This window comes from Bufo gargarizans, chromosome 4 (genome assembly GCF_014858855.1).
Source record: "Bufo gargarizans isolate SCDJY-AF-19 chromosome 4, ASM1485885v1, whole genome shotgun sequence".
NCBI classification, from domain to species: domain Eukaryota; kingdom Metazoa; phylum Chordata; class Amphibia; order Anura; family Bufonidae; genus Bufo; species Bufo gargarizans.
The window spans coordinates 28,487,900-28,514,049 of record NC_058083.1 but is presented as its reverse complement, the minus strand read 5'-3'; the positions used below and the strand labels follow the sequence as shown (position 1 = coordinate 28,514,049).

At 42.9% G+C, this 26,150-nt stretch overlaps 1 protein-coding gene across 1 annotated transcript in view; it reads left to right on the top strand.

Annotated features, from left to right (window-relative positions):
• Window positions 1-15,814: 15,814 nt before the first annotated feature.
• Window positions 15,815-26,150, top strand: part of LOC122935139 (vomeronasal type-2 receptor 26-like) — a 67,221-nt gene continuing 56,885 nt past the window's right edge. Inside the window, exon 1 of the mRNA XM_044290903.1 lies at window positions 15,815-16,069. Coding sequence (XP_044146838.1) covers window positions 15,815-16,069 — 255 coding nt within the window. The remainder of the gene's footprint in view (window positions 16,070-26,150) is intronic.

The window sequence follows — 26,150 nt, the reverse complement described above, 5'->3', positions numbered from 1 at the left end:
TTGCTTAGAGATTCTGGTGGCCGGATCTTCGTAAGACGGTTGAGGGTTTTGTGGCAGCCTGCGAGACCTGCGCTCGTGCCAAGGTCCCTCATTCACGGCCATCGGGTCCTCTCCTCCCATTACCCATTCCTTCCCTTCCTTGGACACATCTGTCCATGGACTTTATTACGGACCTGCCTTGTTCCTCAGGGAAGACTGTGATTTTGGTAGTAGTAGACCGTTTTAGCAAAATGGTGCATTTTATTCCTTTTCCTGGGTTACCCAATGGTAAAACGCTGGAGCAAGCATTTGTTGATCACATTGTCAAACTGCATGGCATTCCTTCAGACATAGTCTCGGATAGGGGAACACAGTTTGTTTCCAGATTCTGGAAGGCTTTCTGTTCTCGCTTGGGGGTTCGATTGTTGTTCTCTTCTGCTTTCCACCCGCAGTCGAATGGCCAGACAGAGCGCGTCAATCAGAATCTGGAGACATATCTGCGCTGTTTTGTGACTGAGAATCAGGAGGATTGGTGTTCTTTTTTGTCCCTTGCTGAGTTTGCTTTCAATAACCGTCGCCAGGAGTCCTCGGATAAGTCAGCATTTTTTGGTGCATATGGGTTTCATCCGCAGTTTGGGACATTCTCTGGAGAGGGGTCTTCTGGTTTACCTGATGAGGACAGATTTTCATCGTCTTTGTCATTTATTTGGCAAAAGATTCAGGGTAATCTGAAGAGGATGAGTGAGAGATATAAGCGTGTGGCGGATAAGAGACGTGTGCCTGGTCCGGACCTGAATGTTGGTGATCTGGTATGGTTGTCTACTAAGAATATCAAGTTGAAGGTTCCCTCCTGGAAGTTGGGTCCTAAGTTTATTGGGCCTTACAAGATTCTGTCCGTCATCAATCCCGTTGCCTTTCGTCTTGATCTTCCTCAGACTTGGAAGATCCACAATGTTTTTCACAAGTCCCTGTAAAACCTTATGTCCAACCCACTGTACCCTCCTCTTTGCCTCCTCCTCCGATTGTGGTTGATTGTAATCTTGAATTTCAGGTCTCTAGGATTGTGGATTCTCGCATTATCCGCGGTTCTCTCCAGTACCTCGTTTATTGGGAGGGTTATGGTCCTGAGGAGAGGATGTGGGTCCCAGTGGCAGACATTAAGGCCATTCGTCTCATCAGGGCTTTCCATAGGTCCCATCCTGAGAAGGTGGGGTCTGAGTGTCCGGAGTCCACTCGTAGAAGGAGGGGTACTGTCACCGCCAGAGATCTGAGAAGCTCTGCCAAACATTCTTCAGTACCTCTTGCTTGAGGTTCTTCTGTTTTGGTTTCATTTTGTCATCTTGTTTCCCTCTCTCAGCTGTCATGTAGTTGCACTGATTGCATCCCTTTATATCCCCTCCCATACTGCATCACTTTGTGGTTTATACAACTTCCTGGATGGTGCTCACTGCTAGATGCTGAAACTGCTGGCTCCTCAGTAAGTCTGTTCCTTTATTTGTGTTTTCCTGTTAGCTTGATCCTAGGTGACCCTGACTCCCTCCGTATTAAGTGTAAGGAGCCGGTGGTCGTGTCCCCTCACTATTATAGGGTTTTCAGGTGTCACACAGTCTAGGTACGACGGCATGCGATTTTCTATCATAAAGATCTTTGCATGGGCTGAGCAGTCAGGGAGAGCTCTAGGGCTTTTATAGGGCTCACCCTTATGTTCCTTAGTTTGGGATCAAGTCAGTCAGATCTTTGTGTCTTCTAGTTTTCTGCAACACCATCTGTGACATTATGTCCCCAGCAGCCATTATGCCCCCATTATGCCTCCATCAGCCATTATGCCCCCATTATGCCTCTCATTAGCCCCCAGCAGTCATTATGCTCCCAGCAGCCATTATGCCCCCATTATGCCTCTAATTAGCCCCATCTGCCATTATGTCCACAGCAGCCATTATGCCCCCATTATGCCTCTCATAAGCCCGCATCAGCCATTATGCCCCCATTATGCCTCTCATTAGCCCCATCAGCCATTATGTTCCCAGCAGCCATTATGCCTCTCATTAGCCCCCATCAGCCATTACGCCATTATGCCTCTCAATAGTCCCCAGTAGCCATTATGCCCCCAGCAGCCAAAATGCCCTTATTATGCCTCTCATTAGCCCCCATGAGCCTTAATGCCACAATCAGACATTATGCCCCCATTATGCCTCTCATTATCCCCCATCAGCCATTATGCCCCAGCACCCTTATGTTTTATAAAATAAAAAAAAAAACTTACCTCTCCTGCTTCTGGACGCCGCTGCTCCTCACCATCTGCGCTCGGTCTTCCACCTCCCCCGTCTGCTGCGCTGTGAACTGGCACGCACAGTGCGAGGTCACAGTGCGCCTTTATGTTGTGAACAGCCCTGCACAGCCGACAGCCTAGGACCAGGAAGCGGTGAGTATGGATCTTTCACCGCTTCCCGGTCATCCAGTACTAATGAGCGCTTCCATAATGGAAGAGCTTCATTAATATACGCCCCATAAGACGCAGGTGCATTTCCCCCCCACTTTGGGTGGAAAAAATGCGTCTTATGGGGCGAAAAATACAGTAAATATTGAAACATGGAGACATAAAAACATGATTTTCAAAAATGCTTTTATTGTGTAAAACTGAAATAAATTTTAAAAAATAGACACAGTAGTTATAGCCACATCTGTAACGACCTGATCTATACAAATATTTCACAATCTACCCCCTCAGGTGAACGTCATAGAAAATAAATAAAAACTGTGCCAAAACAGCCATTTTCTGGTCACCATGCCCCATAAAGTGTAATATAGAGCAATCAATCATATGTACCCCAAAATTGTACCAATAAAAAGTCAACTCTTTCCACAGAAAAAATGAGCCCCTACACAAGATGATCAGCAGAAAAATAAAAATAAATTGACTTTCAGAAAATGTAGACACGAAAAGATAATTTGTTTTCCAAAAAGCCTTACTATGTAAAACTGAAACAAACAAAAAAAAGACATATTTGGTATCATCGCTTCTGTAGCAACCTGCTCTATAAAAATAACACATGATCTATCCTGTCAGGTGAATGCTGTAAAAAACAATACATCAAAATATTGCCTGAACAGCCATTTTTTTTGTTAACTTGCCTCATAAAAAGTGTAATATTGAGCAATTAAAAATCATATGTCCCCCAAAATTGTACCAATAAAACTGTCAAGTTATCCCGCAGTTTCCAAAACAGGGTCACTTTTTCTGAGTTTCTACTGTAGAGGTGCATCAGGGCATATTCAAATGCGACATGGAAATTTCAAATTATCCCAGTGAAATTTGCCCTCCAAAATCCATATGGCGTTCTTTTCCTTCTGCGCCCTGTCGTGTGCCCGTACAGCAGTTTACAACCACATATGGGGTGTTTCTGTAAACTGCAGAATCAAGGTAATAAATATAAAGTTTTGTTTAGCTGTTAACCCTTGTGGTTAAAATGGAAATCTTTAAATTTCTCCTCTATTTTCCTTTAATCCTTGTGGAACACCTAAAGGGTTAAAAAGGTTTGTAAACTCATATTTGAATAACTTGAGGGGTGTATTTTCTACAATGGGGTCGTTTATGGGTGATTTCTATTATGTAAGCCCCACAAAGTGACTTCATAACTGAATTGGTCCTCCAAAACGTTGGCTATGGAAATGTATTAAATGTTTTTAAAATTGCATCTAAAATTCTTATCCATCCAACAGCCCCAAAAAAAAGACGTTTAAAAATAATGCCAATATAAAGTAGACATATAGGAAGTGTAAAGTAATAACTATCGTTGTCAAAAGATTTGAAGTGTGTTGGGTGCGGCATCATCCACAGTTCTTTTGAGAGTTTTAATGTAGACAGATTAACACAGTATATGGATGAGATTGGGAACAATAGTGACTACAGAATTCTATAATTTGCTAATAACATGTTAATGGCAAGTAGTTTTCTGTGTGGTGGAGGTTCTGAGAAGGACAAGAATTCTTGTTAGTAAGAAAAATAAAGAATATGGTCAGCAATTTGAAGGGGGGCATTAAAATAAGCCTGAAACTGAGAAGAGTTGGAAGAAAGTCTTTTGTGTAGATAATTACAAAGTTGTGAGAGACCTAGAAACTAGAGAAGAGGTTAAAAATAAAAACTGAGACAGGTGGGGAGAACATGTTATCAACAGAGATATTGTCACGGACGTTCCCGCGACAGGTGGCAGGAGATCAGTGAGACTGTCAACACGTGGTTTGATCTGACAGGTTTCCTTGTGGATCAATAGGCGTCTGTGTTGTTTCTGGTAATGGCCACACCCCTTGCCTCAGGTGTTGCTAATGTGGTCCTTTAACCTTCCTTATTTAGTTGTTTCTCCCACTATGCTTTGTGGTTTATAGCTTCAGTTTCAGTTGTGGATTGCTGGTGTGTGGATCCCGGTGGAGTTCCTGATGCTTCCATTGCTCCATTGAAGTTAAGTCTTTCCTTTCCCTTTTTGTATTTTGTTTGAGTTCTGTGTGTTGCATTTCCCTGTCATTTGTCATAAGCCTGAGGGAGACTCCTGTTTGTCCTTCCTTTTAGTTTTAGTTTTTAATGGCTCCATTTTGGGGTACACATAACTTTCTGATTAACTTTTATTAACTCTTTCTGGAACGGAGATGGGGAAAAAAGCAATACTGCCACTGCGTTTTTACGTTATAAATTTTACGGCGTAAATTTTTCGGTATATATAACATAATATCTTTATTTTCTGGGTCAGTACGATTACAGTGATACCAAATACATATAGTTTTTTTTTACGTTTTTGCATTGCCACTTCCCAAAACCCATAACGTTTTTATTAGTTTTTCTATGGAGTTGTGTGAGGGCTTGATTTTTGCGGGACGACTTGTATTTTTCATTGGTATCATTTTCTAGTAAATGGTGCTTTTTGATCGCTTGTTATTACGTTTTTCGGGGGCAACTAAGAATAAATCTGCAATTCTGTCTTTTTTTTTTTTCTTTTTTTTTACGGCGTTCACCGTAGGGGCTAATTAATGTAATATTTATGTAGTCAGAGCCTTTACAAACGCATCAATACCAAACATATGGGGGAGATTTTTTATTTTAATTTTTTTTCTGTAAAAGGGTATTTTTAATGGAAAAAGTGTATTTTTTTAAATAAATGTTTTTTTTTCTTCCTTTTTTTACTAATTAATAGTCCCATAAGGGGACTATAAGACAGTATTTTGATTGCTTTTAAAATGCAGTGCATTATCCCTATAGTGCATTGCATTTTAATGGCAATGCTATTCTAATATTGCTGGAAATTACTACAGCCGGGCCCAGGGCCTACAACGGATGCCAGGTAGCCTTCAAGCAAATCGGCACCCTGCAATCAAATTTGTGGGGTGCCGATGGGAGACAGAGGGAGTCCGCTCCCTCTGTCAGCACTTTACATGCGGCGGGCGCCATTGCCCGCAGCATGTAAAGTGTTAAGCAGCCCGGATCGGCACTCCTGCCGGTCCGGGCTATTAGAGCAGGGCCGCGGCTCTCATGCGAGAGCTGGGTCCGCGCTCCCTGCTGCGTAAAAAAGCGGCGGCCCAGCCTAAGGATGTAAAAACACATATGTGTGGTCACTAAGAGGTTAACAAAGTAAATGAACATAAAAGAAATCTCTAAATCAAATCAATATTTGGTGTGACCATCAGTTGCCTTAAAAACAGTATCAGTTCTTCTAGGTACACTTGCACACAGTTTTTGAAGGAAATTGTCAGGGAGGTTGTCCCAAACATCTTTCAGAACTAACCACAGATCTTCTGTGGATATAAACTTGCTCAAATCTTTCTGTTTCTTTATGTAATCCCAGACATATTGGATGATATTGAGATCAGGGCTTTGTGAGGGCCATATCATCACTCCCAGGACTCCTTGTTCTTCTTTATACTGAAGATAGTTATTAACCCGTATGATAACAGGGTCACAAATCCCAGCGCCAGAAGCTGCGCCTGCCTGATCAGCTGCAGGGGTTCGGCAGTCACTGATAGCCGGACTTCTGCTGTATGCGCTGGCATCAGTGAAAACACTGATGCCAGCGCATTAACCTTTGCACTGCCGTGGTCAACGCTGATCAAGGGACATGCAGTATCCTGCCGGATGCGGGGTGGCCATTGGGTCCCTGCAATGCTGTGACAGGAACCCGATGGCAGGGAAAGCAGCCCGATGCCTTCCTTAGGCTTAATGGCTGCCTTCCGTGACAGCCTATGAGATCCAGCCCCCTGGATCTCAAAGGCAAGCAGGCTGAAGTGTATTACAGTGTGTAATACACTTACAGCCAATGCATTGCAATACAAAAGTATTGTGATACATTATAAAAAGGGGATCAGACCCCCTAAAGTTCCTAGAGTGGACAAAAAATGTATGTGAAAAAAAAAGTTTAAAAAATAAAGTTTTACAAAAAAATTATGTTTTTTTTTTTTTTTTACTTGAAAGTGTCCTTTTTTACTTGTAAGTTAAAAAAAATTGTAAAAAATATGGAAAAAAAGAAAAGTAGACATATTAGGTAGGTCCGCGTCCGGATCGACCAGCTCTATAAAAATATTGCATGATCCACCCCGTCAGGTGAACGCCATAAAAAAAGTGTCAAAAAAGCCATTTTCTGGTCACCTTGCCTCACCAAAAGTGTAATATCAAGCAATCAAAAAGGTGTATTTAGCCCAAAATGGTACCAATCAAACCGTCATCTCATCTTGCAAAAACTGAGCCCCTACCTAAGACAATAGCACAAAAAATAAAAAAAATAGGGCTCTCAGAAAATGGCAACACAAAAACAAGATTTTATTCTGTTCAACAATGCTTTCACTGTGTAAAACTTACCTAATAGGTCTATCATTTTTATTTTTGCTATTGCCGCATCCGTAACAATATCTATCACATTATGTGTCCCCTCAGGTGAATGCTGTCCAAAAAATTTTTTTTTAAACCATGCCAAAACAGCAATTTCTTTTTTACCTTGCCTCACAAAAAGTTTAGTACCAAGTGATCAAAATGTCTTACGTACCCCAAAATGGTACCAAACCGTCACCTCATCCTGCAAAGAATGAGTCCCCACATAAGACAATCACTTAATAAATAAAAACCAATGGCAACCATAAACCAATCCATCAAAATCTGTGCTGCAAAAGCCATATGGCGCTCCATCAATTCTGAGTCCTGCCATGTGCCCCAACAGCAGTTTACCACCACATATGGGGTCTTGCCGTATTCAGGAGACAATGGGTAAAAAAATTATGGGGTGCTTTTTCTCCTGTTACCCCTTGTGAAAATGAAAAAATGTTAGGCTAAAGCAACACTTTATTGGAAGAAACACAACTTTTCATTTTCATTGTTTCCAAATTCTGTAAAATGCTTAGGGGGTCAAAGTGGTCAGTACCCTCTTTAAAAAATTCTTTGAAGAGTGTAGTTTCCCAAATGGGGTCTCTTCAAATACAGAATGGTGCCTAAAAACCATTTTTAGCAAAATCTGCCTCCAAAATCCATATGGAGCTCCTTTTCTTTCTGACCACTGCCACATGCCCATAAAAACATAGAAACATAGAATGTGTCGCCAGATAAGAACTATTTGACCCATCTAGTCTGCCCAATAAAGTGAATACTATGAATAGCCCCTGGCCCTATCTTATATGAAGGATGGCCTTATGCCGATCCCATGCATGCTTAAACTTCTTCACTGTATTTGCAGCTACCACTTCTGCAGGAAGGCTATTCCATGCATCCACTACTCTCTCACTAAAATAATACTTCCTGATATTACTTTTAAACCTCTGCCCCTCTAATTTAAAACTATGTCCTCTTGTAGCAGTTTTTCTTCTTTTAAATATTCTCTCCTCTTTTACCTTGTTGATTCCCTTTATGTATTTAAAAGTTTCTATCATATCCCCTCTGTCTCGTCTTTCTTCCAAGCTATACATGTTAAGGTCCTTTAATCTTTCCTGGAAGTTTTATCCTGCAATCCATTTACTAGTTTAGTAGGTCTTCTCTGAAATCTCTCCAAAGTATCAATATCTGTCACAATGGGGAGTCAGTGAAACCCCCCATCGTGCGGTGTCAAAGGGTAAAAGGGGATCAGTCCTGGCCAAAAGGAGTAATAAGGGAGCAGGTCACCTCCTAAAGCGTCCCTAATCCTCTCCCTGACTCCTTACCATATGAGCGGACCCCGATGGTAGGACGACTCATACTCTATACTATCTCACCAAGGAGCAGGGAAGAGACAACCTGCTCATCCCAGTAATGGAGGAACAGGAGTCTCTATCTGAGGCCAGGCTGCAAGGAGAGGGGAACACATACAGCATAAGGAGATGGCAGGTAAGCGAAACCAATAACACAGTTACCTGCCACAGACACACTGACTGGAACCCGTGCACTAGTGCTGCTGTCCACACCAACATTAAAGGACACAGCACACACCACAAACCACACAGGAACCCAGGACACCATAGCTGCAATAACATGAGACAGGGGAATGTCAAGTAAACATGCTGGACACCAAACTAGACATACCAACTCCCTGAACATAACCCACTCCATACAAATAAGGACAGGAAGAGAAGGAGACACCGGGATAACATTGATGACCACAAGGGTGGCCCTCACTGAACTGATGGAACACCCTGGACTGGAGAAGAACTCCAGCACCAACAACAACTGAAGTACCACAGACTCCAGCCAGGAAACCACAGAAAATATAAGCCAAGTGACCACACCAGGTCAGAGAGTTAACCCTTTCAGCATCAGACAGAGGGAGGCTACAACTAAAAGGGGAAGTGCACACACAAGCATACCAAACACGTAACCACAGGCAACAGCATGCGTGGCAACCATGTCACGGCAATCACCCAGAAGGCTGAGACACTGCCACCGCATGCTCTAACAGCAACACGTTGCCGCGTTCAACCACAAGTGTGGCAACAGTGTCACAGCATACACCATAGGCCGTGACAATATCCTTCTGGAGATATGGTCTCCAGTACTGCGCACAATACTCCAAATGAGGTCTCACTAGTGCTCTGTAGAGCTGCATGAGCACCTCCCTCTGTCTACCGGTAATGCCTCTCCCTATACACCCAAGCATTCTGCTAGCATTTCTTGCTGCTCTATGACATTGTCTGCCTACCTTTAAGTCTTCTGAAATAATGATTTTATATTCTGCTCTTGGGTTTTTACGCCCCATGTGCATTATCTTGCACTTATCAACATTAAATTTTAGTTGCCAGATTTTTGACCATTCCTCTAGTCTTCCTAAATCCTTTTCCATTTGGTGTATCCCTCCAGGAACATCAACCCTGTTACAAATCTTTGTGTCATCAGCAAAAAGACACACCTTACCATCGAGGCCTTCTGCAATTTTGCTGATAAAGATATTAAACAATATGGGTCCCAGAACAGATCCCTGAGGTACCCCACTGGTAACAAGACTATGGTCTGAATATACTCCATTGACTACAACCCTCTGTTGTCTGTCCCTCAGCCACTGCCTAATCCATTCAACAATATGGGAGTCCACGCACAAAGACTGCAATTTATTGATAAGCCTTCTATGTGGGACAGTATCAAAAGCCTTACTAAAGTCTAGATAAGCGATGTCTACTGCACCTCCGCCATCTATTATTTTAGTCACCCAATCAAAAAAATCAATAAGATTAGTTTGACATGATCTCCCTGAAGTAAACCCATGCTTTTTTCATCTTTAAATCCATGGGATTTTAGATGTTCCACAATCCTCTCCTTAAGTATGGTTTCCATTAATTTCTCCACTATTGATGTCAGGCTTACTGGCCTATAGTTGCCCTGATTCCTCCCTACTACCTTTCTTGGGAATGGGCACAACATTTGCTAATTTCCAATCTTTTGGGACGACTCCTGTTTCCAGTGATTGGTTAAATAAATCTGTTAATGGTTTTGCTAGTTCACCGCTGAGCTCTTTTAATAGCTTTGGGTGTATCCCATTAGGCCCCTGTGACTTATTTGTATTAATTTTAGACAGCTGACTTAGAACCTCTCCCTCTGTAAAGACACATGCATCAAAAGATTAATTAGTCTTCCTTCCTAACTGAGGTCCCTTTTCCTTCATTTTCCCTTTGTAAAAACTGAACAGAATGTATTCATTGAGGCAGTCAGCTAGTTCTTTATCATCTTCCATATATCTGCCTTCTTTTGTTTTTAATTTGGTAATTCCTTGTTTTAGTTTCCTTTTTTAATTTATGTATCTGAAAAATGTCTTATTGCCTTTTTTCACTGACTGAGCTAATTTCTCTTCTGCCTGTGCTTTAGATGCTCTTATAACTTGCTTGGCCTCTCTCTGCCTAATCTTATAAATTTGCCTGTCATCCTCGTTTTTTTATTTTTTATAATTACTAAATGCTATCTTTTTGTTTTTAATGATTTTGGCTACTTCTGCTGAGTACCACAGTGGTCTCTGCCTTTTTTTGCATTTACTAGCAAGCCTAATGCAATTATCTCGAGAGGGAGAGAAGAAAATAAGGCGGCACTGCCTCCACTAATATCGCCGATGTTGGCGGGTTGCATGCGGTATTGAAAATCCAATAGGTGGTGCTCAGCAACAAAAAGTGAACATCAAGTAGGAATAAGTCTTTAAGGTAAGGAGAAAATAATAGCGTTGCGGCACTCACCAGGATAAAATATCAGTAACCTTTATTGTGACTTCCTTGGAAGAGGATACATGTGGGTCCAGAGGCGGATACACTGTTGCAGGCGGCGACGGCCGTTTCGCGCGTGGGGTCGCGCTTCCTCAGGCCGCTGAATACGTCATGACGCTAGTGCGTTTTATATAGAGGCAGACAGGGCACGGCCGACGCCGTCGTCCACAGCTGTTCGCCCCTGGGAGTAGTGACGTATAAAAACAAGCGCACAGCAGTGACATAATGAGTACAAACAAGGTAATTGACTTGGCGGCAATAAAAGAGACTGAATTGCACAATGATGCACCGACTCATAATATTGTTATCAATCTCACAGGCTCTGAACTGCCACCGGGCTGTATCCCACTCCTTAATCGAGGGCTGGGATACAGCCTACCAGGGCAGTTCAACCTTGTTGATTTTGAGATTGACCTTTTTTTATCAATCCGTAAGTTATATCTCAAAAAAATGTTTGCTGAAACCTCTGCTTGCTGCATTAACCCTTTACAGGGAGAGGTTCCGGCAACCATGTCCCTCACCGACTTCCATCTGTCGGGTAGATTCACTGAGGAAGAAATTGCGTGCATACACTTTTTATCCGATACTGGATTTGATGAACCAGTGGCCACTGGGGGCCACTTGAACAAGTACACAGGGGGCGTCAGGTCCACCTTCCTTCCTCCCATGCCGGCCGGCTCTCCCATAGACCTTTTTCACAAAAGAGTGTTAAAAGATATTCGTGCGCTGGTGTATCCGGCAGCACCCTCTAATCTTTCGATAGAGGAATCTCAGGCTCTTTTGTGGCTGAAAAAACAGACCAGTATGGTCATTAAGCCGGCCGACAAGGGAGGGAATGTGGTCCTGATGCCTAGGGAGTATTACCAGGAGGAGGCGTTTCGGCATTTGAGCGATTGTTCGGTTTATTCTAAATTGAAGGGAAATCCAATACCTGATATATCATCAAAATTATATGCCTTTATTAATCGCTATATTTTTAATGGATTCCTTCCCAAAAACATGGTAGACCGCTTAATACCAACGTTCCCCATAACTCCCACATGGTATTTTCTACCGAAGATACATAAATCACTGACCCGACCCCCTGGCCGTCCCATCATTGCGGGGATCGGTTCAGTGATGGAGCCCCTTTCCAGTTATGTGGACTGGCTCTTGAGGCCATTGCTAAGTAGCACTCCTACTTACTTGAAAGACACAGGTGACTTCCTCCGCGCACTCAACCACCTTGAGTGGCAGGAAGACTTTCACCTGGTCTCTCTCGATGTCGAGAGTTTGTACACCCGCATCCCGCACGATTTAGGCCTCCGGGCGATCAATACGGTCCTACAAAAAACTGATAAAAGTGTTATGTTTATTGATTTTGTTCTTGAAGCTTTGGACTTGGTCCTGAGCAACAACGTTTTTCAATTTGATGGTCTCTGGTACCGCCAGGTACTAGGTACTGCGATGGGCACTCCGGTTTCGTGCACATTCGCGAACCTGTACCTGGCGGTATTCGAAGAGACATACATTTTTTCGACGGATAACCCCTATCTACGCCATATCCACCTTCTCTTGAGGTATGTGGATGACATTTTTCTGATCTGGCGGGGGAGTGAGGAGTTGTGTTGGGCCTTTGTAGAACATTTAAATACACACAACCGGATGAACATGAGGTTCACTGCCAAATTCGGCAGTGAATCCCTGGACTTTCTAGATGTACAAGTTACCGTTAAAGATGGCACTATACATACCAGCGGCCATCGTAAATCTACTGCCACCAACTCTCTCCTCCACCAGACCAGTTTCCATCCAACCTCGGTCAAACGTGCTGTTCCTTACGGTCAATTCATTCGGCTCCGTAGGATTAACGATACAGATGAAAGTTTCTTTAGACAGGCATTGGAACTCCGCAAAAGACTCCTGGATAGGGGTTATCCGTCGAATGATGTTTCAACAGCCATGCGTAAGGCGGCTAAGTTGGATCGTGCCTCCCTACTTAGGGAGAGAACAGTCAGTTCTGCACCATCACGTTTTGCATTTTCTTTTCAATACAGTGCAGCGGCAGACATGGTTAAGCAAGTGATCAATCAGAATTGGGACCTTTTAAAGGGGGATTCCTCCCTGGATAGTGTAACAAGCGAGAAACCTCTGATTGCATTTAAGAGATGCCCTACTTTAAAAGATAAACTCGTCAGTAGCGTGTTTTCTACACCTAAGAACGAGACGTGGTTAGCTAAACCTAAGGGCAACTTTAAATGCGGTCACTGCTCGTTTTGTACACTTAATATATGCAGCAAGCATTTAACTTTTGGAGGCATCACGCACACAGTGCGAGAATTTATTAATTGCCGTACCCCTTACGTTGTTTACGTGATCTTCTGCCCGTGTGGACGTTTTTATGTGGGTAAAACCATACGTCCCCTTTTTGAACGGATACGCGAGCATGTTGGGTCTATTAGATCAGGAAGAGGTAGCCCCCGCCTTATTGATCATGTTCGCGTCGCCCATGATGCTCAACCACGTTGCCTCTCCTTTGCGGGGGTGGAACATGTCCGTCCTATCCCTCGTGGAGGGGACCGGCATCGTCTACTCCTGCAGAGGGAGGCAAGGTGGATCATTCAGACAGGCGCAATGGGCCCAGCAGGCATGAATGACAGAAATGACATGTCTGTCTTCCTGTAAGCAACAACTCGCTTTATGAATTGATATATACGTTCATATGTCCTTGTCCCTCTATGCTTAGTCACGTGTTGGCCTTCATCTTTATAATCCTCTTTATTTCTATCCCGTGTTTGTTATGCAATGTTCGATCCCTCTATTTATGTAATGTATGGAATCTCATACTAGCATTGTGCGCTCCCACTCCCCTAGCACAGGGATCTATAATATATGTTGTCTTAATATATGTCCTCTTTAAGCATCCGGACCTCTGCGTGCATCCCCCACTATGTGGAGGTGCATGCAGATTAACATATTCAATCATGTATTTGTGCTATTACCTTGTTTGTACTCATTATGTCACTGCTGTGCGCTTGTTTTTATACGTCACTACTCCCAGGGGCGAACAGCTGTGGACGACGGCGTCGGCCGTGCCCTGTCTGCCTCTATATAAAACGCACTAGCGTCATGACGTATTCAGCGGCCTGAGGAAGCGCGACCCCACGCGCGAAACGGCCGTCGCCGCCTGCAACAGTGTATCCGCCTCTGGACCCACATGTATCCTCTTCCAAGGAAGTCACAATAAAGGTTACTGATTTTTTATCCTGGTGAGTGCCGCAACGCTATTATTTTCTCCTTACCTTAAAGACTAATGCAATTATCTGTTGCCTTCAACTTTACTGCCACACATAGGGTATTTCTGTAAACTTCAGAATCAGAGTAATGTATATTGACGTTTATTTTGCTGTTACCTTGCTGTGTTGAAAGAAAAAATTGATTAACATGAATAATGAAATTTTGAAATTTCACCTCCATTTTCCTTTAATTCTTGTGGAACACCTCAAGGTTTGACAAACTTTGTAACATCAGTTTTGAATAATTTGAGGTGTGTAGTTTCCAAAATGGGGTCATTTATGGGTGGTTTCCATTATGTAAGCCCCTCAAAATCATTTTATAACTGAATTGGTGCCTAAAAAAATGGTTTGGGAAATTTTTGTTGAAAATTTGAAAAATAGCTTCTAAACTTCTAAGCCTTCTAACATCCTAAAAAAATAAAATGACATTTACAAAATTATGCTAACATAAAGCAGACATATGGGGAATGTTGATTGAGAACCATTTTATCAGGTATTACTATCTGTCTTAAAAGTAGAGAAATTCTAATTTAGAAAATTGGGAATTTTTCCAAATTTTTGTATTATTTTATAAATTTAAAGGTGAAATATATTGACTCAAATTTACCACTGTCATAAAGTATAATGTGTCACGAGAAAACAATCTCAGAATGGCTTGAATAAGTAAAAGCGTTCCAAAGTTATTACCACATAAAGTAACACATGTCAGATTTGCAAAAATCAGCCTGGAATTTAAGGTGAAAAGTGGCCCAGTAATAAAGGGGTTAATGACATTGGATGTATGTTTTGGGTCATTGTTCTGCTGGAGAATAAATTTGGAGCCATTAAGACGCCTCTTTGATAGTATTGAATTATGGCTACGTATCTGCCTGTATTTCTCAGCATTGAGGATACTGGTAATGCTAACCAAATCGCCAACTCAATTTCCTGAAATGCAGCCCCAAACTTACAAGGAACCTCCACCATGCTTCACTGTTGCCAATAGACACTCATTATTGTACTGCTCTATAGCACATTAGTGAACAAACTGCCTTCTGTTACAGCCAAATATTGTATTTCAAATATTGTCTCATAAGTCCAGAGTCATTTTCCCTGGAAAACAGTTGAGCAAATCAGTTCTTTATTTTTTTAATCAGGCCTTTAAGCACAACTTCTATAACAGTCAAACCAGCATCTCATCTGCACACAGCTCTTTCCAGGTGATTACCCATGTTCAGAGCAGAGAAAATAGCTTTAGCTAGCTGTGAGGCCTTTAATAGGTCTCTGGGGGTTCTCGTTCTCAGTATGTGGAGTGCCTAGTATGCATGAGAATATTTGTAGGCGTGGAAACACTTCTCTGGGCTTCTGGGAAAAATATATGCACATTATCATATCTTATATCTAATGGCCTCAGAGAGGTTTTGCTTTCTTTTCCTTTTGGAAGGAAAGCTAATTTGTATATCTTTGGGTTTCTGCGAATGATATTCAAAATGAAAGAAAGCTAAACCTCTCTGATGCCAGCAGAAGTGAGATAGGTCTAACTATTAGAAAATAAGCATATTTGTCTAACTCTATACCAACAATTGGTTGGCTTTGACAGAATTTTACATCAGAATTATGGTGCAATTTTGGCATTAAATGTCACATCTTTGGCCACTCACACTTTTCTATAAAGATCCATCCTGTTTTTGAATGTCAGAAAAAAGTATAGAAACTCTAGTGGCACCAAATTGTGACAAAATTGCTTCAAGCTGCTCCATGTTTTATACAGATACTTAGACACAGAAACCTTACCAAATCTGTGCCATTAGCATTTATAATGTATCTGACTTTTCATATGAAGTTCATATCTGTATATCCTTTTTAGTAAATCCATTCTTTTATTGAGACATCTCCTGGTCTTCATGTTCGCCATAGAAGAAATAAACAGAAGATCTGACCTCTTACCTAATATCACACTGGGATATAAAATCTGTGACTCCTGTGTGTTAGAACATAAAGCTGTACAGAGTGTACTGAGTATACTGTCAGGACGAGAAGAAGCCGTCCCTAACTACAGCTGTGATGAGAAGAACAACGTGGTGGCTTTTATTGGACACTTGACATCCTCCTCCAGTCTGTCCATAGCAGAAATAACTGGGATCTATGGGTATCCTCAGGTAATAAATTACACTGCTTTCATAACTTTGATTATTATTCACTAAGCATAGAGAATCCTACAAAAATGTTGTAAACTATAGAATGACGTATTAGAATGACATCACATCCTTTGTTTTAAAAAGTAAAAGAAATGTGATAGTTAAGTGTGTTTGCTGTTTGTTAACACTGTCAACCATGTGCTTAACCTAAGCTATACATGTCAGTGTTTCTCTGACATCATTTTTGAATGCTATCATTGCATTAAAGAGCCTGATAAAGAAGGGATATACAGTGGCATGCAAAGGTTTGGGCACCCCTGGTCAAAATTACTGTAAATTTGAACAATTAAGCAAGTTAAAGATGAAATGATCTCCAAAAGGCATAAAGTTAAAGGGGTTATCCAAGACTATTAAATACGACCGGGCCCCTCACACTGAATATACTTGCCTCACTCCCAACTCCCTGCACCGCTCCTGGTCCCCGCACTGCCGCTGCTGCTTCTCCCCGTGCACAGATAAAAACATCAGTGTCGGGGGGAGCAGCCAATGGCAGGCGGGATGGGGATGAGACTCCCTAGTATCTCGGGTTATGCTAGGGAGTCTCATCCTGTCACCGCCTGCCATTGGCTGCTCCCTCTGACACCGGATGTTTTAATCTGTGTACGGGGAGAAGCAGCAGCGGCGGTGCGTAGACCAGGAGCCAGGTAAGTATAATCATTGTGAGGGGCCCGGGTGTATGGGGGCATTCAATAGTCTTGGATAACCCCTTTAAAGATAAAATAAACTTTTCAACACTTAACGAAAATAATAAAGTGATATTTCTTAAAATGTTAGGTATAATTTTAGAGTGAAAAAAGTAAAGAAGTACCTTGCTAAAATAGGAAGCCAATGAGATTTGAAGGCTCAGATAACTTTGACCGAGATCTCAGACCTTAAAGCATGTTAGTGTTCTCGTTAGGAAAGGCCAGGTGATGTAAATTTCAAAGCTTTATAAATATCCAGACTCCTCTAACCTTGTCCTAATAAACAGCAGCCTTGGGTTCTTCGAAATAGCTGCCTAACACTCTTTAGGCTACTTTCACACTAGCGTTCGGGCGGATCCGTTCATAATAATGCAGACGGAGGCTCCGTTCAGAACGGATCCGTCTGCATTAAAATTGCAAAAAAAAAGCTAAGTGTGAAAATAGCCTCGGACAGATCCGTCCAGACTTTCAATGTAAAGTCAATGGGGGACGGATCCGCTTGAAGATTGAGCCACATTGTGGCATCTTCAAACGGATCCGTCCCCATTGACTTACATTGTAAGTCTGGACGGATCCGCACGGATCCGCACGGCCAGGCAGACACCCGAACGCTGCAAGCAGCGTTCAGCTGTCCGCCTGTCCGTGCGGAGGCGAGCGGAGCGGAGGCTGAACACCGCCAGACTGATGCAGTCTGAGCGGATCCGCTCCATTCAGACTGCATCAGGGCTGGACGGCTGCGTTCGGGTCCGCTCGTGAGCCCCTTCAAACGGAGCTCACGAGCGGACCAGCGAACGCTAGTGTGAAAGGAGCCTAAAATGAAAATGGTGGAGGCCTACAAAGAAGGAAAAAACTATAAGAATATAGCAAAGTGTTTTCAGGTTGTCTAAACAATAAGCATGGGGGTGGATCAATCATGGTTTGGTTGTGTTGCAGCAAATGGCACATGAAACATTTTACGGGTAGAGAGAAGAATGGATTCAATGAAATTCCAGCACATTCTGGAAGCAAACATTAACATCAACTGTGAAAAAGCTGAAGTTCAAAAGAGGATGGCTTCTACAAATGGATAATGATCCTAAACACACCTCAAAATCCACTCCTCAAAAGGCGTAAGCTGGAGGTTTTACCATGGCCCTCACAGTACCCTGATCTGAACATCATTGAAAATCTCTGGATAGACCTCAAAAGAGCAGTGCATGCAAGATGGCCAAAGGATCTCACAGAACTGGAAAACTTTTGCAAGGAAGAATGGATGAATATCCCTCAAAGAAGAATTGAAAGACACTTGGCTGAATACAAAAACAGTTTACACGCTGTGATACTTGCCAAAGGGGAGGATGCTAACCAAGCAGGGTTAGTTTTGTTATTTTGAAAATGTAAAAGATTCAAATAAAAATACAAATAAAATTCTGGAAATACAAAGGGAATGTTTCATCTTTAACTTTATATGTTTTTGAGATCATTTCATCTTCAACTTGCCTAGGCTTGTTTTGACATTGTTTGGTCCTCATGCATTCTGAATGGAAAGTGATCCATTCAGGATGCATCAGAATGTCTTCCGTTCCGGCAGCATTCTGTTTTTTTGCAAGCTGCGGCTTGCGTCATGTTATAAAAACGGGAAAAAAGGATCTACAAAAAACAAGATGGCTGCACACCGTTATATATACAAACAATAGAGCTAAGAAATTACACACATACGTGTCGGGCCCATCTACCAGGCGTAAAGATGGCTTCCTCAGATGGGTCCCTACCACTAAATATACTGCCTCACTTTGGACTTACTTAAGCCTACAATATTCAGGGCAGTGTAGGAACCAGCTACAAACGTACTCTGCTCAGAGGTCCCAGGTAGATGGGCGTGTTTAGTCGAAAAGAGGCGCTACCCTCAATATATTGCAAGACAATTTAGACTAGAACCTTCAGAATCACAGGTGCATATCCATGAAGCAAACATAATTACAAAAAACAAATATACTGCCACACTTTGGACTTATTAGGGACCCATCTGCGGAAGCCACCTTGACGCCTGGTAGATGGGCCCGACACGTATGTGCGCTAAGAGCTTCCATTACTCATTTATAGTCGGTATTGTACCACTTTTATCTAGAATGACCCCCATTTCTTAGCTCTATTGTTTTTATATATAACGGTGTGCAGCCATTGTGCCGGCATACATACATAATTCCTCTGGGTAGCCATCTTATATGCTTCTGGCCTATGTAAAAAACTGTGAACTCTCATCTTCATGAAGCCTGGGTCGCCTATGATATAGATGGACACTTTTATTACCACTACTCTTTGAGGCCAGCAATAAAAGGTCATAAAGGCTATACCAGACCCAGCTCATCCTATAAGATAAGATCAGCTCGCTGTCAAGCCTGGCTGGAGCGTGACGTCATTAATTTCCAGGTCTGGTTTGAGGAGAGCTAATAGCCCTTAATTAGCTCTGGGCATAAAACCAGTCCACTGTCATATTTCATTTATGAATCAACTTATGCCCTTTCTGACACCAGATCCAGGCTCTACAGAGTATTGTGGTTAATTGGGTATCAAATATGACTAGAGGATGTGATTCCTTAGCTGACCTATGGGTGGTAGAAGAACTACAGGTCCCAGCATTACCGTGTGTGGTCTCATTCTGTAGGTAAATAAATAAGGATCGCAAATATGTATTCTGTATAAAAATATGCCGATGTATCAAGGAGATACGAGCTTAAGTATAATCCTCATTGTAGGAACTGAACTTTGATGGGGTCATAAAACACTTGGGGGCCATCCCTAGACTTCACAGTCACTCTGCTGCTATTGGCTGACAGGAGTAAGTCTCCTGCCCATGGCAGAGTTCATAAAAATCCATGCACAAGGACAGAGGAGAGAGACCCATGGAACATCACCAGACAATTAATTGGACATTGACGGCATATCCCTGTATCAGAAGAACTTTGAGGGTCTCCCCTGATACATACTGAAAAGGGGTTTGCAAGGATTCAAAAAGGACATATGAACGACCATCTGAAACCCTCCAGAGAAACTAAGTATTCTTTCATCTTTTTCCCTTTCATTTGAACTGTCGTGATTATTTATATTGTTATTATTATTCTGTAGATTTATAGTCATTTTCATTAGACTTGTCTGCACTGCTTTTTACCGCTTATTAAAGATTATAAAATCTAAATAGCCAAGTCTTCCATATTCTAAGCTGCTGAACAACGTACCTTGCCTCTGAAGAGACGTTACCAGGTAGTTAGTTAAATTGCATTTAGGAATTGTAGCTGGGGGTGATTGACTGCGGTTGGTCAGTAAGTGATATCCGGTTCATCCACTGATCTGTGTGATAGTGAATGACCCGGATAGTCGGCTTGTGGACCGGGAACCCACGTGGTGGCAGTTATCAAAGTATAGTGGGGGGTGTTAGCCGAATGTAATACCCCGGTCACGTGAGGTCTCTGTGTGTGCGCAGACTCCGTCACAGACCACTACGTCAGAGCTGTGGGATCCGGAGCGATCGGATCCATAGTTCGTGACAGCCATCTTGTTTTTTGTATTTCTGTTTGCTTCATGGATATGCACCTGTGATTCTGAAAATTCTAGTCTAAATTTTCTTGCAGTAAAAAAACGGATCTGTCACCCTTTGACTTTCAATGTATTTAGTGACAGATCCAGTTTTTTTTTTTTCATGTTAATTTCACACAACCTAACAGAACGGATGCATCCTGATGTGCAAAATCAAAACGGATCCATTTAATTCCGGTATTGAGATCCTCTGCCGGATGTCAAGATCTCAATACCGGAATTAACAAGCAACGCAAGTGTGAAAGTTGCTTTAGCTGTTCACGGTAACAGTATTTTTGACCACAGTTGCCCAAACTTTTGCATGCCACTAGATATATATACATACATACATACGTAGAGAGAGAGAGGGAAATATAAAAGATTTGGTCCAAAGAGATCTTAGAATGTCATACATGATTTTTCAGGCCACTTTAACAGTTTTGATTTGAGTTAAATTTTTTCATATATCCGAATTGAATTTTTCCAACTAATTCATTAGAACCGGATCATAAATTTGCTAATTACTGCTCCCTATCATCAGGATGGTCCTGTCACCAGGGGTCTACTAATCAATTTTGTCCCAATCTGGGAGAATTAAGTTTCTTGTCTTTGTAGTCACCCTCAATATGTCATTTACTGTCCAATCTTCAAAAGGTTCAGAATTGTATTAGAACCCCCCCCCCCCCCCCACACACACAATTTGTGCTGAATGAGGTCAGAACGTATTATATTTCTAACATAATAAAAAATTATGCATTTCAATCATTAGGGCCATACAGATTATTGGGGGTTATCTCAGAGGGAGTAGATAGTACCAGTTTAAATAGTATGCATTTTGAGGTGCTCGTCCCCTCCCCCCCCAAATCTGGCATTGTAACTTTTTGTAGATTAAAATTGGAACCTCTCATTTGCCCGTAACAGTTGAGGATCTCAAAACCTTCTCCATCTACCTCCTTTGCATTCTAAAAAACTCCTCACCAAGCAGATGTCTCTCCTGGAGCATCTGAATGTCCACTTTGAGGAGGTTGCAGTAATGAAAAACCATTGTTTATTTGTGCTGGCATTTAAACCCTTTAAGCTCCTGGATACAATCTGCATGACTCGGATACATTTGAGATAAAATCAATACAAGATTCATGGATCCAATAGGTTTGCAGAATCTGGGACAATTCCTTAACACCCCACCCAATCCCTTTGCCAATTCCTAGGTAAGGAACCAGGACAAGGAACTGAAGAATCGAGATCATATCCTGACACAATATGACCTTTATAGGGATCAACCAGTCCTGATGAAGTGAAACTCCTCTATGATGATCATTGATCTTTAGAATACGGCCACTGATCAGCTGTTTGAGAAGACAGCAGCACGGCTTTACCTAGGCCATGTGATGTTCTGTTCATCAGTCACATAAAGTGAATAGGGTTGAGCTGTGATACAAAACACAGACACTGTACAATGTTGTTAGCTGTGCTTGATGAGCTAAGAGAAGACCGCAGCACTATTTCGAGATCAGAGGCTTCTCAGAGAGCTGCTGGTGATCCCCTATTCCCCAGATCCAAATGTATTCCTGGACACCTCTACTTACCTCTCTTACCTGCCCCTATAAAATTATCAATATCCCTTGCTGTATCCCACTCCCTACCTACACTATCAGACGCTATTTTGTTATCAATATTCTTCTTGACCTCTCTGCAGCTTTTGACACTGTAGACCACCATCTCCTACTCACCATGCTCTAATCCATTGGCCTAAAGGACACTGCCCACTCCTGTTTTTTTTCCTATCTCTCTGTGTCACAGATGGTGTAACAGAAAACAAGAAGTTTCAAATAAGGATCCGACTGGCTTGATCCGAAACTAAGGAACAAAAGGGTGACCCCTATTTCAGCCCTGAAGCTCTCCCTGTCTTCTCAGCCCATGCAAAGATCTCTATGATAGAAAATTGCATGCACTCGTGCCTCAACTGTATGACACCTGAACACCCTATAATAGTGAGGGGACACGGCCACCGGCTCCCTACACTTAATACGGAGGGAGTCAGGGTCACCTACGATCAAGCATACAGGAAAACACAAATCAATGAACAGACTTATCTGTAGAAGCATCAGTTGTAGCATCCAGCATGTACACACTCCAGGAAGTTGTATAAACCGCAAAGTGATGCAGTATGGGAGGGGATTTAAAAGGATGCAATCAGTGCAACTAGATGACAGCTGAGAGAGGGAAACAAGATGACAAAATGAAAGCAAAACAAAAGAACCTCAAGCAGGAGGTTCTGAAGAAGAACCTCCTGCTTGAGAGGTTCTTCTGTCAGAGCTTCTCAGATGTCTGGCGGTGACAGTACCCCTCCTTCTACGAGTGGACTCCGGACACTCAGAGCCCACCTTCTCAGGATGGGACCTATGGAAAGCCCTGATGAGACGAGTGGCCTTAATGTCCATCACTGGGACCCACATCCTCTCCTCAGGACCATAACCCTCCCAATGAACGAGGTACTTGAGAGAACCGCGGACAACACGAGAAACCACAATCCTAGAGACCTGAAATTCAAGATTACCATCAACCACAATCGGAGGAGGAGGCAAAGAGGAGGGTACAATGGGTTGAACATAAGGTTTTATTAGGGACTTTAGAAAAACATTATGGATCTTCCAAGTCTGAGGAAGATCAAGACGGTAGACAACAGGATTGATGACGGACAAGATTTTGTAAGGCCCAATAAACTTAGGACCCAACTTCCAGGAGGGAACCTTCAATTTAATATTCTTAGTAGACAACCACACCAGATCACCAACCTTCAGGTCCGGACCAGGCACACGTCTCTTATTCGCCACACGCTTATATCTCTCACTCATGCTCTTTAGATTATCCTGAATTTTTTGCCAAATAGATGACAAAGACGAGGAGAATCTCTCCTCATCAGGTAAACCAGAAGACTCCTCTCCAGAAAATGTCCCAAACTGTGGATGAAACCCATATGCACCAAAAAATGGTGACTTATCAGAGGACTCCTGATGACGGTTATTTAAAGCAAACTCAGCAAGGGACAAAAAAGAACACCAATCCTCCTGATTCTCCGCCACAAAACAGCGCAGATATGTCTCCAGATTCGGATTGACGCGCTCTGTCTGGCCATTCGACTGCGGGTGGAAAGCCGAAAAGAATGACAACCGAACCCCCAAGCGAGAACAGAAAGCCTTCCAGAATCTGGAAACAAACTGCGTGCCCCTATCAGAGACTAGAGATGTCCCGAACTATTCGCCGGCGAATAGTTCCCGGTGAACATAGCTTGTTCGCGTTCGCCGCGGCGGGCGAACATATGCGATGTTCGGTCCGCCCCCTATACGTTATCATTGAGAAAACTTTGACCCTGTACCTCACAGTCAGCAGACACATTCAGCATACCCTCCCTCCCAGACCCTCCCACCTCCTATCAAATAGCAAGGACAGCCTCCATCTTAGGGACAGCATCCATCTTAGATTCATTCTGAAGCTGCAGTGTCACAAATTTGATTAAGTTGTACTCGCAATGCGATTAATACAGGTTATATTAATCACATTGCGAATTCAACTTAGAGCTGGGTTCCTAATGGTTACAGTGGCGTTGCTATGGCTGGTGTCACCCGGTGCGGTAGAAAATGGTGTCACCCCTGCCCCCCCCCCAAAGCCATAATAAAGAGATAAAGAGGAAAAAAAAAGAAGTCACTATGTCAGCTCCAATCAGATATCTGCATAGACCCAGAGTCTTGGTCTATGTGCAGATATCTGATTGGAGCTGACTTCTTATTTTCTCTTTTGCACATAAACGTTTAAACTATATTCCTTAGTAAAAATGACCAGTCCAGTCCACACCTTGTGGGTCTATATTTATGAGGGCCCCCCTGAGCAAAGATTATTAAATGTGGCCGGGTGGCCCCAGCCCACAGTTCAACCAAACCCCTTTTGTCTCCTGGCCTGGGGCCGTCTCTATAATACTCCACAGTAATTTATGAATGGGGTTAGGTTATTAACTTATTATTATTGGGGTATTATTAAAATAATTTGGTCTATAAAGTCAGAGTCGCTCTACCTACCTCCTCCTCCCGACACCAGAGACTCCTGCAGGGCAGCTGCCGCGGCGCCCCACCGCTCACCAGGCTGCAGTGAGTCACACCCCCGTCCCCCTTTACCACGTGATGGTGTGACCAATACAACCATTATGAACTCAGACCTAAGTTGTAATTGCAATGCAATTAATACAGGTTATATTAATCGCATTGCAAATTCATCTTAGAGCTGGGTTCTTAATGGTTATATTGCTAGAATATAACGAAGATTGAGAATACAGTGCTATATTCGTTATATTCATCAATTCTAGCAATACAACCATTAGGAACTCAGATCTAAGTTGTAATCGCAATGCGATTAATGCAGGTTATATTAATCGCTTTGCGAATTCAACTTACCACACTCTGCATCAACTACGTAATTTTCCATGGGAGTTTTGCCATGGATCCCTCTCCGGCATGCCACAGTCCAGGTGTTAGTCCCCTTGATACAACTTTTCCATCATGTGGCCAGAAAGAGTCCCTGTTGGCTTTAAAATTCGCCTGCCTATTGAAGTCTATGGCTGTTCGCCCGTTCGCTAACATTTGTGGAAATTCGCGTTTGCCGTTCACGAACGGAAAATTTTATGTTCGCGACATCACTATCAGAGACTATGTCTGAAGGAATACCATGCAATTTGACAATGTGATCAATAAATGCCTGCGCCAGCGTCTTAGCATTGGGCAACCCAGGAAAAGGAATGAAATGCACCATTTTGCTAAAACGGTCCACCACCACCAGAATCACAGTCTTCCCCGAGGAACGAGGCAGGTCCGTAATGAAGTCCATGGACAGATGTGTCCAAGGACGGGAAGGAATGGGTAACGGAAGAAAAGGACCTGATGGCCGAGAATAAGGGACTTTGGCACGAGCGCAGGTCTCGCAGGATGCCACAAAACCCTCAACCAACTTAAGAAGCGCCGGCCACCAGAATCTCCGAGCGATGAGATCCACTGTGGCTCTACCCCCCGGGTGCACAGCAAGGACAGTATCGTGGTGCTCCTTAAAAACCTTGTGTCTTAAAGCGAGAGGCACAAACAACCTCCCAGGAGGACAAAGATCAGGAGCCTCTGCCTGGGCTGCCTGAACCTCTGCCTCCAATTCAGGATAAAGAGGAGAGACCACCACACCTTCAGCCAAAATGGGACCCGGGTCTTCAAAATTCCCACCTCAGGAAAACAACATGACAGGGCATCTGCCTTCACATTCTTAGCCCCAGGGCGGAACGTGACAACAAAATTAAACCTTGAAAAGAACAAAGACCATCTGGCCTGTCTCGGGTTCAGACGCTTGGCTGACTCCAAGTAGGCCAGATTCTTATGGTCGGTAAACACGGTAATAGGGTGTCTGGCTCCTTCTAGCCAATGGCGCCATTCCTCAAAAGCTAACTTGATGGCCAACAACTCCCTATCTCCCACATCGTAATTTCTCTCTGCTGAGGATAGTTTCTTCGAGAAAAAGGCACACGGTCGCCATTTGGCAGGAGAGGGACGCTGAGACAAGACCGCACCCACACCCACCTCGAAAGCGTCCACCTCAACTATGAAGGGCAGAGAGATATCAGGTTATGCCAAGATGGGAGCGGAAGCAAAACTCTCCTTGATACAAGAAAAGGCCTTACGCGCCTCTACCGACCAGGAGGAAAAATCTACCCCCTTTCTAGTCATATCAGTGAGTGGTTTAACAACAGAGGAATAATTCAAAATAAACTTCCTGTAATA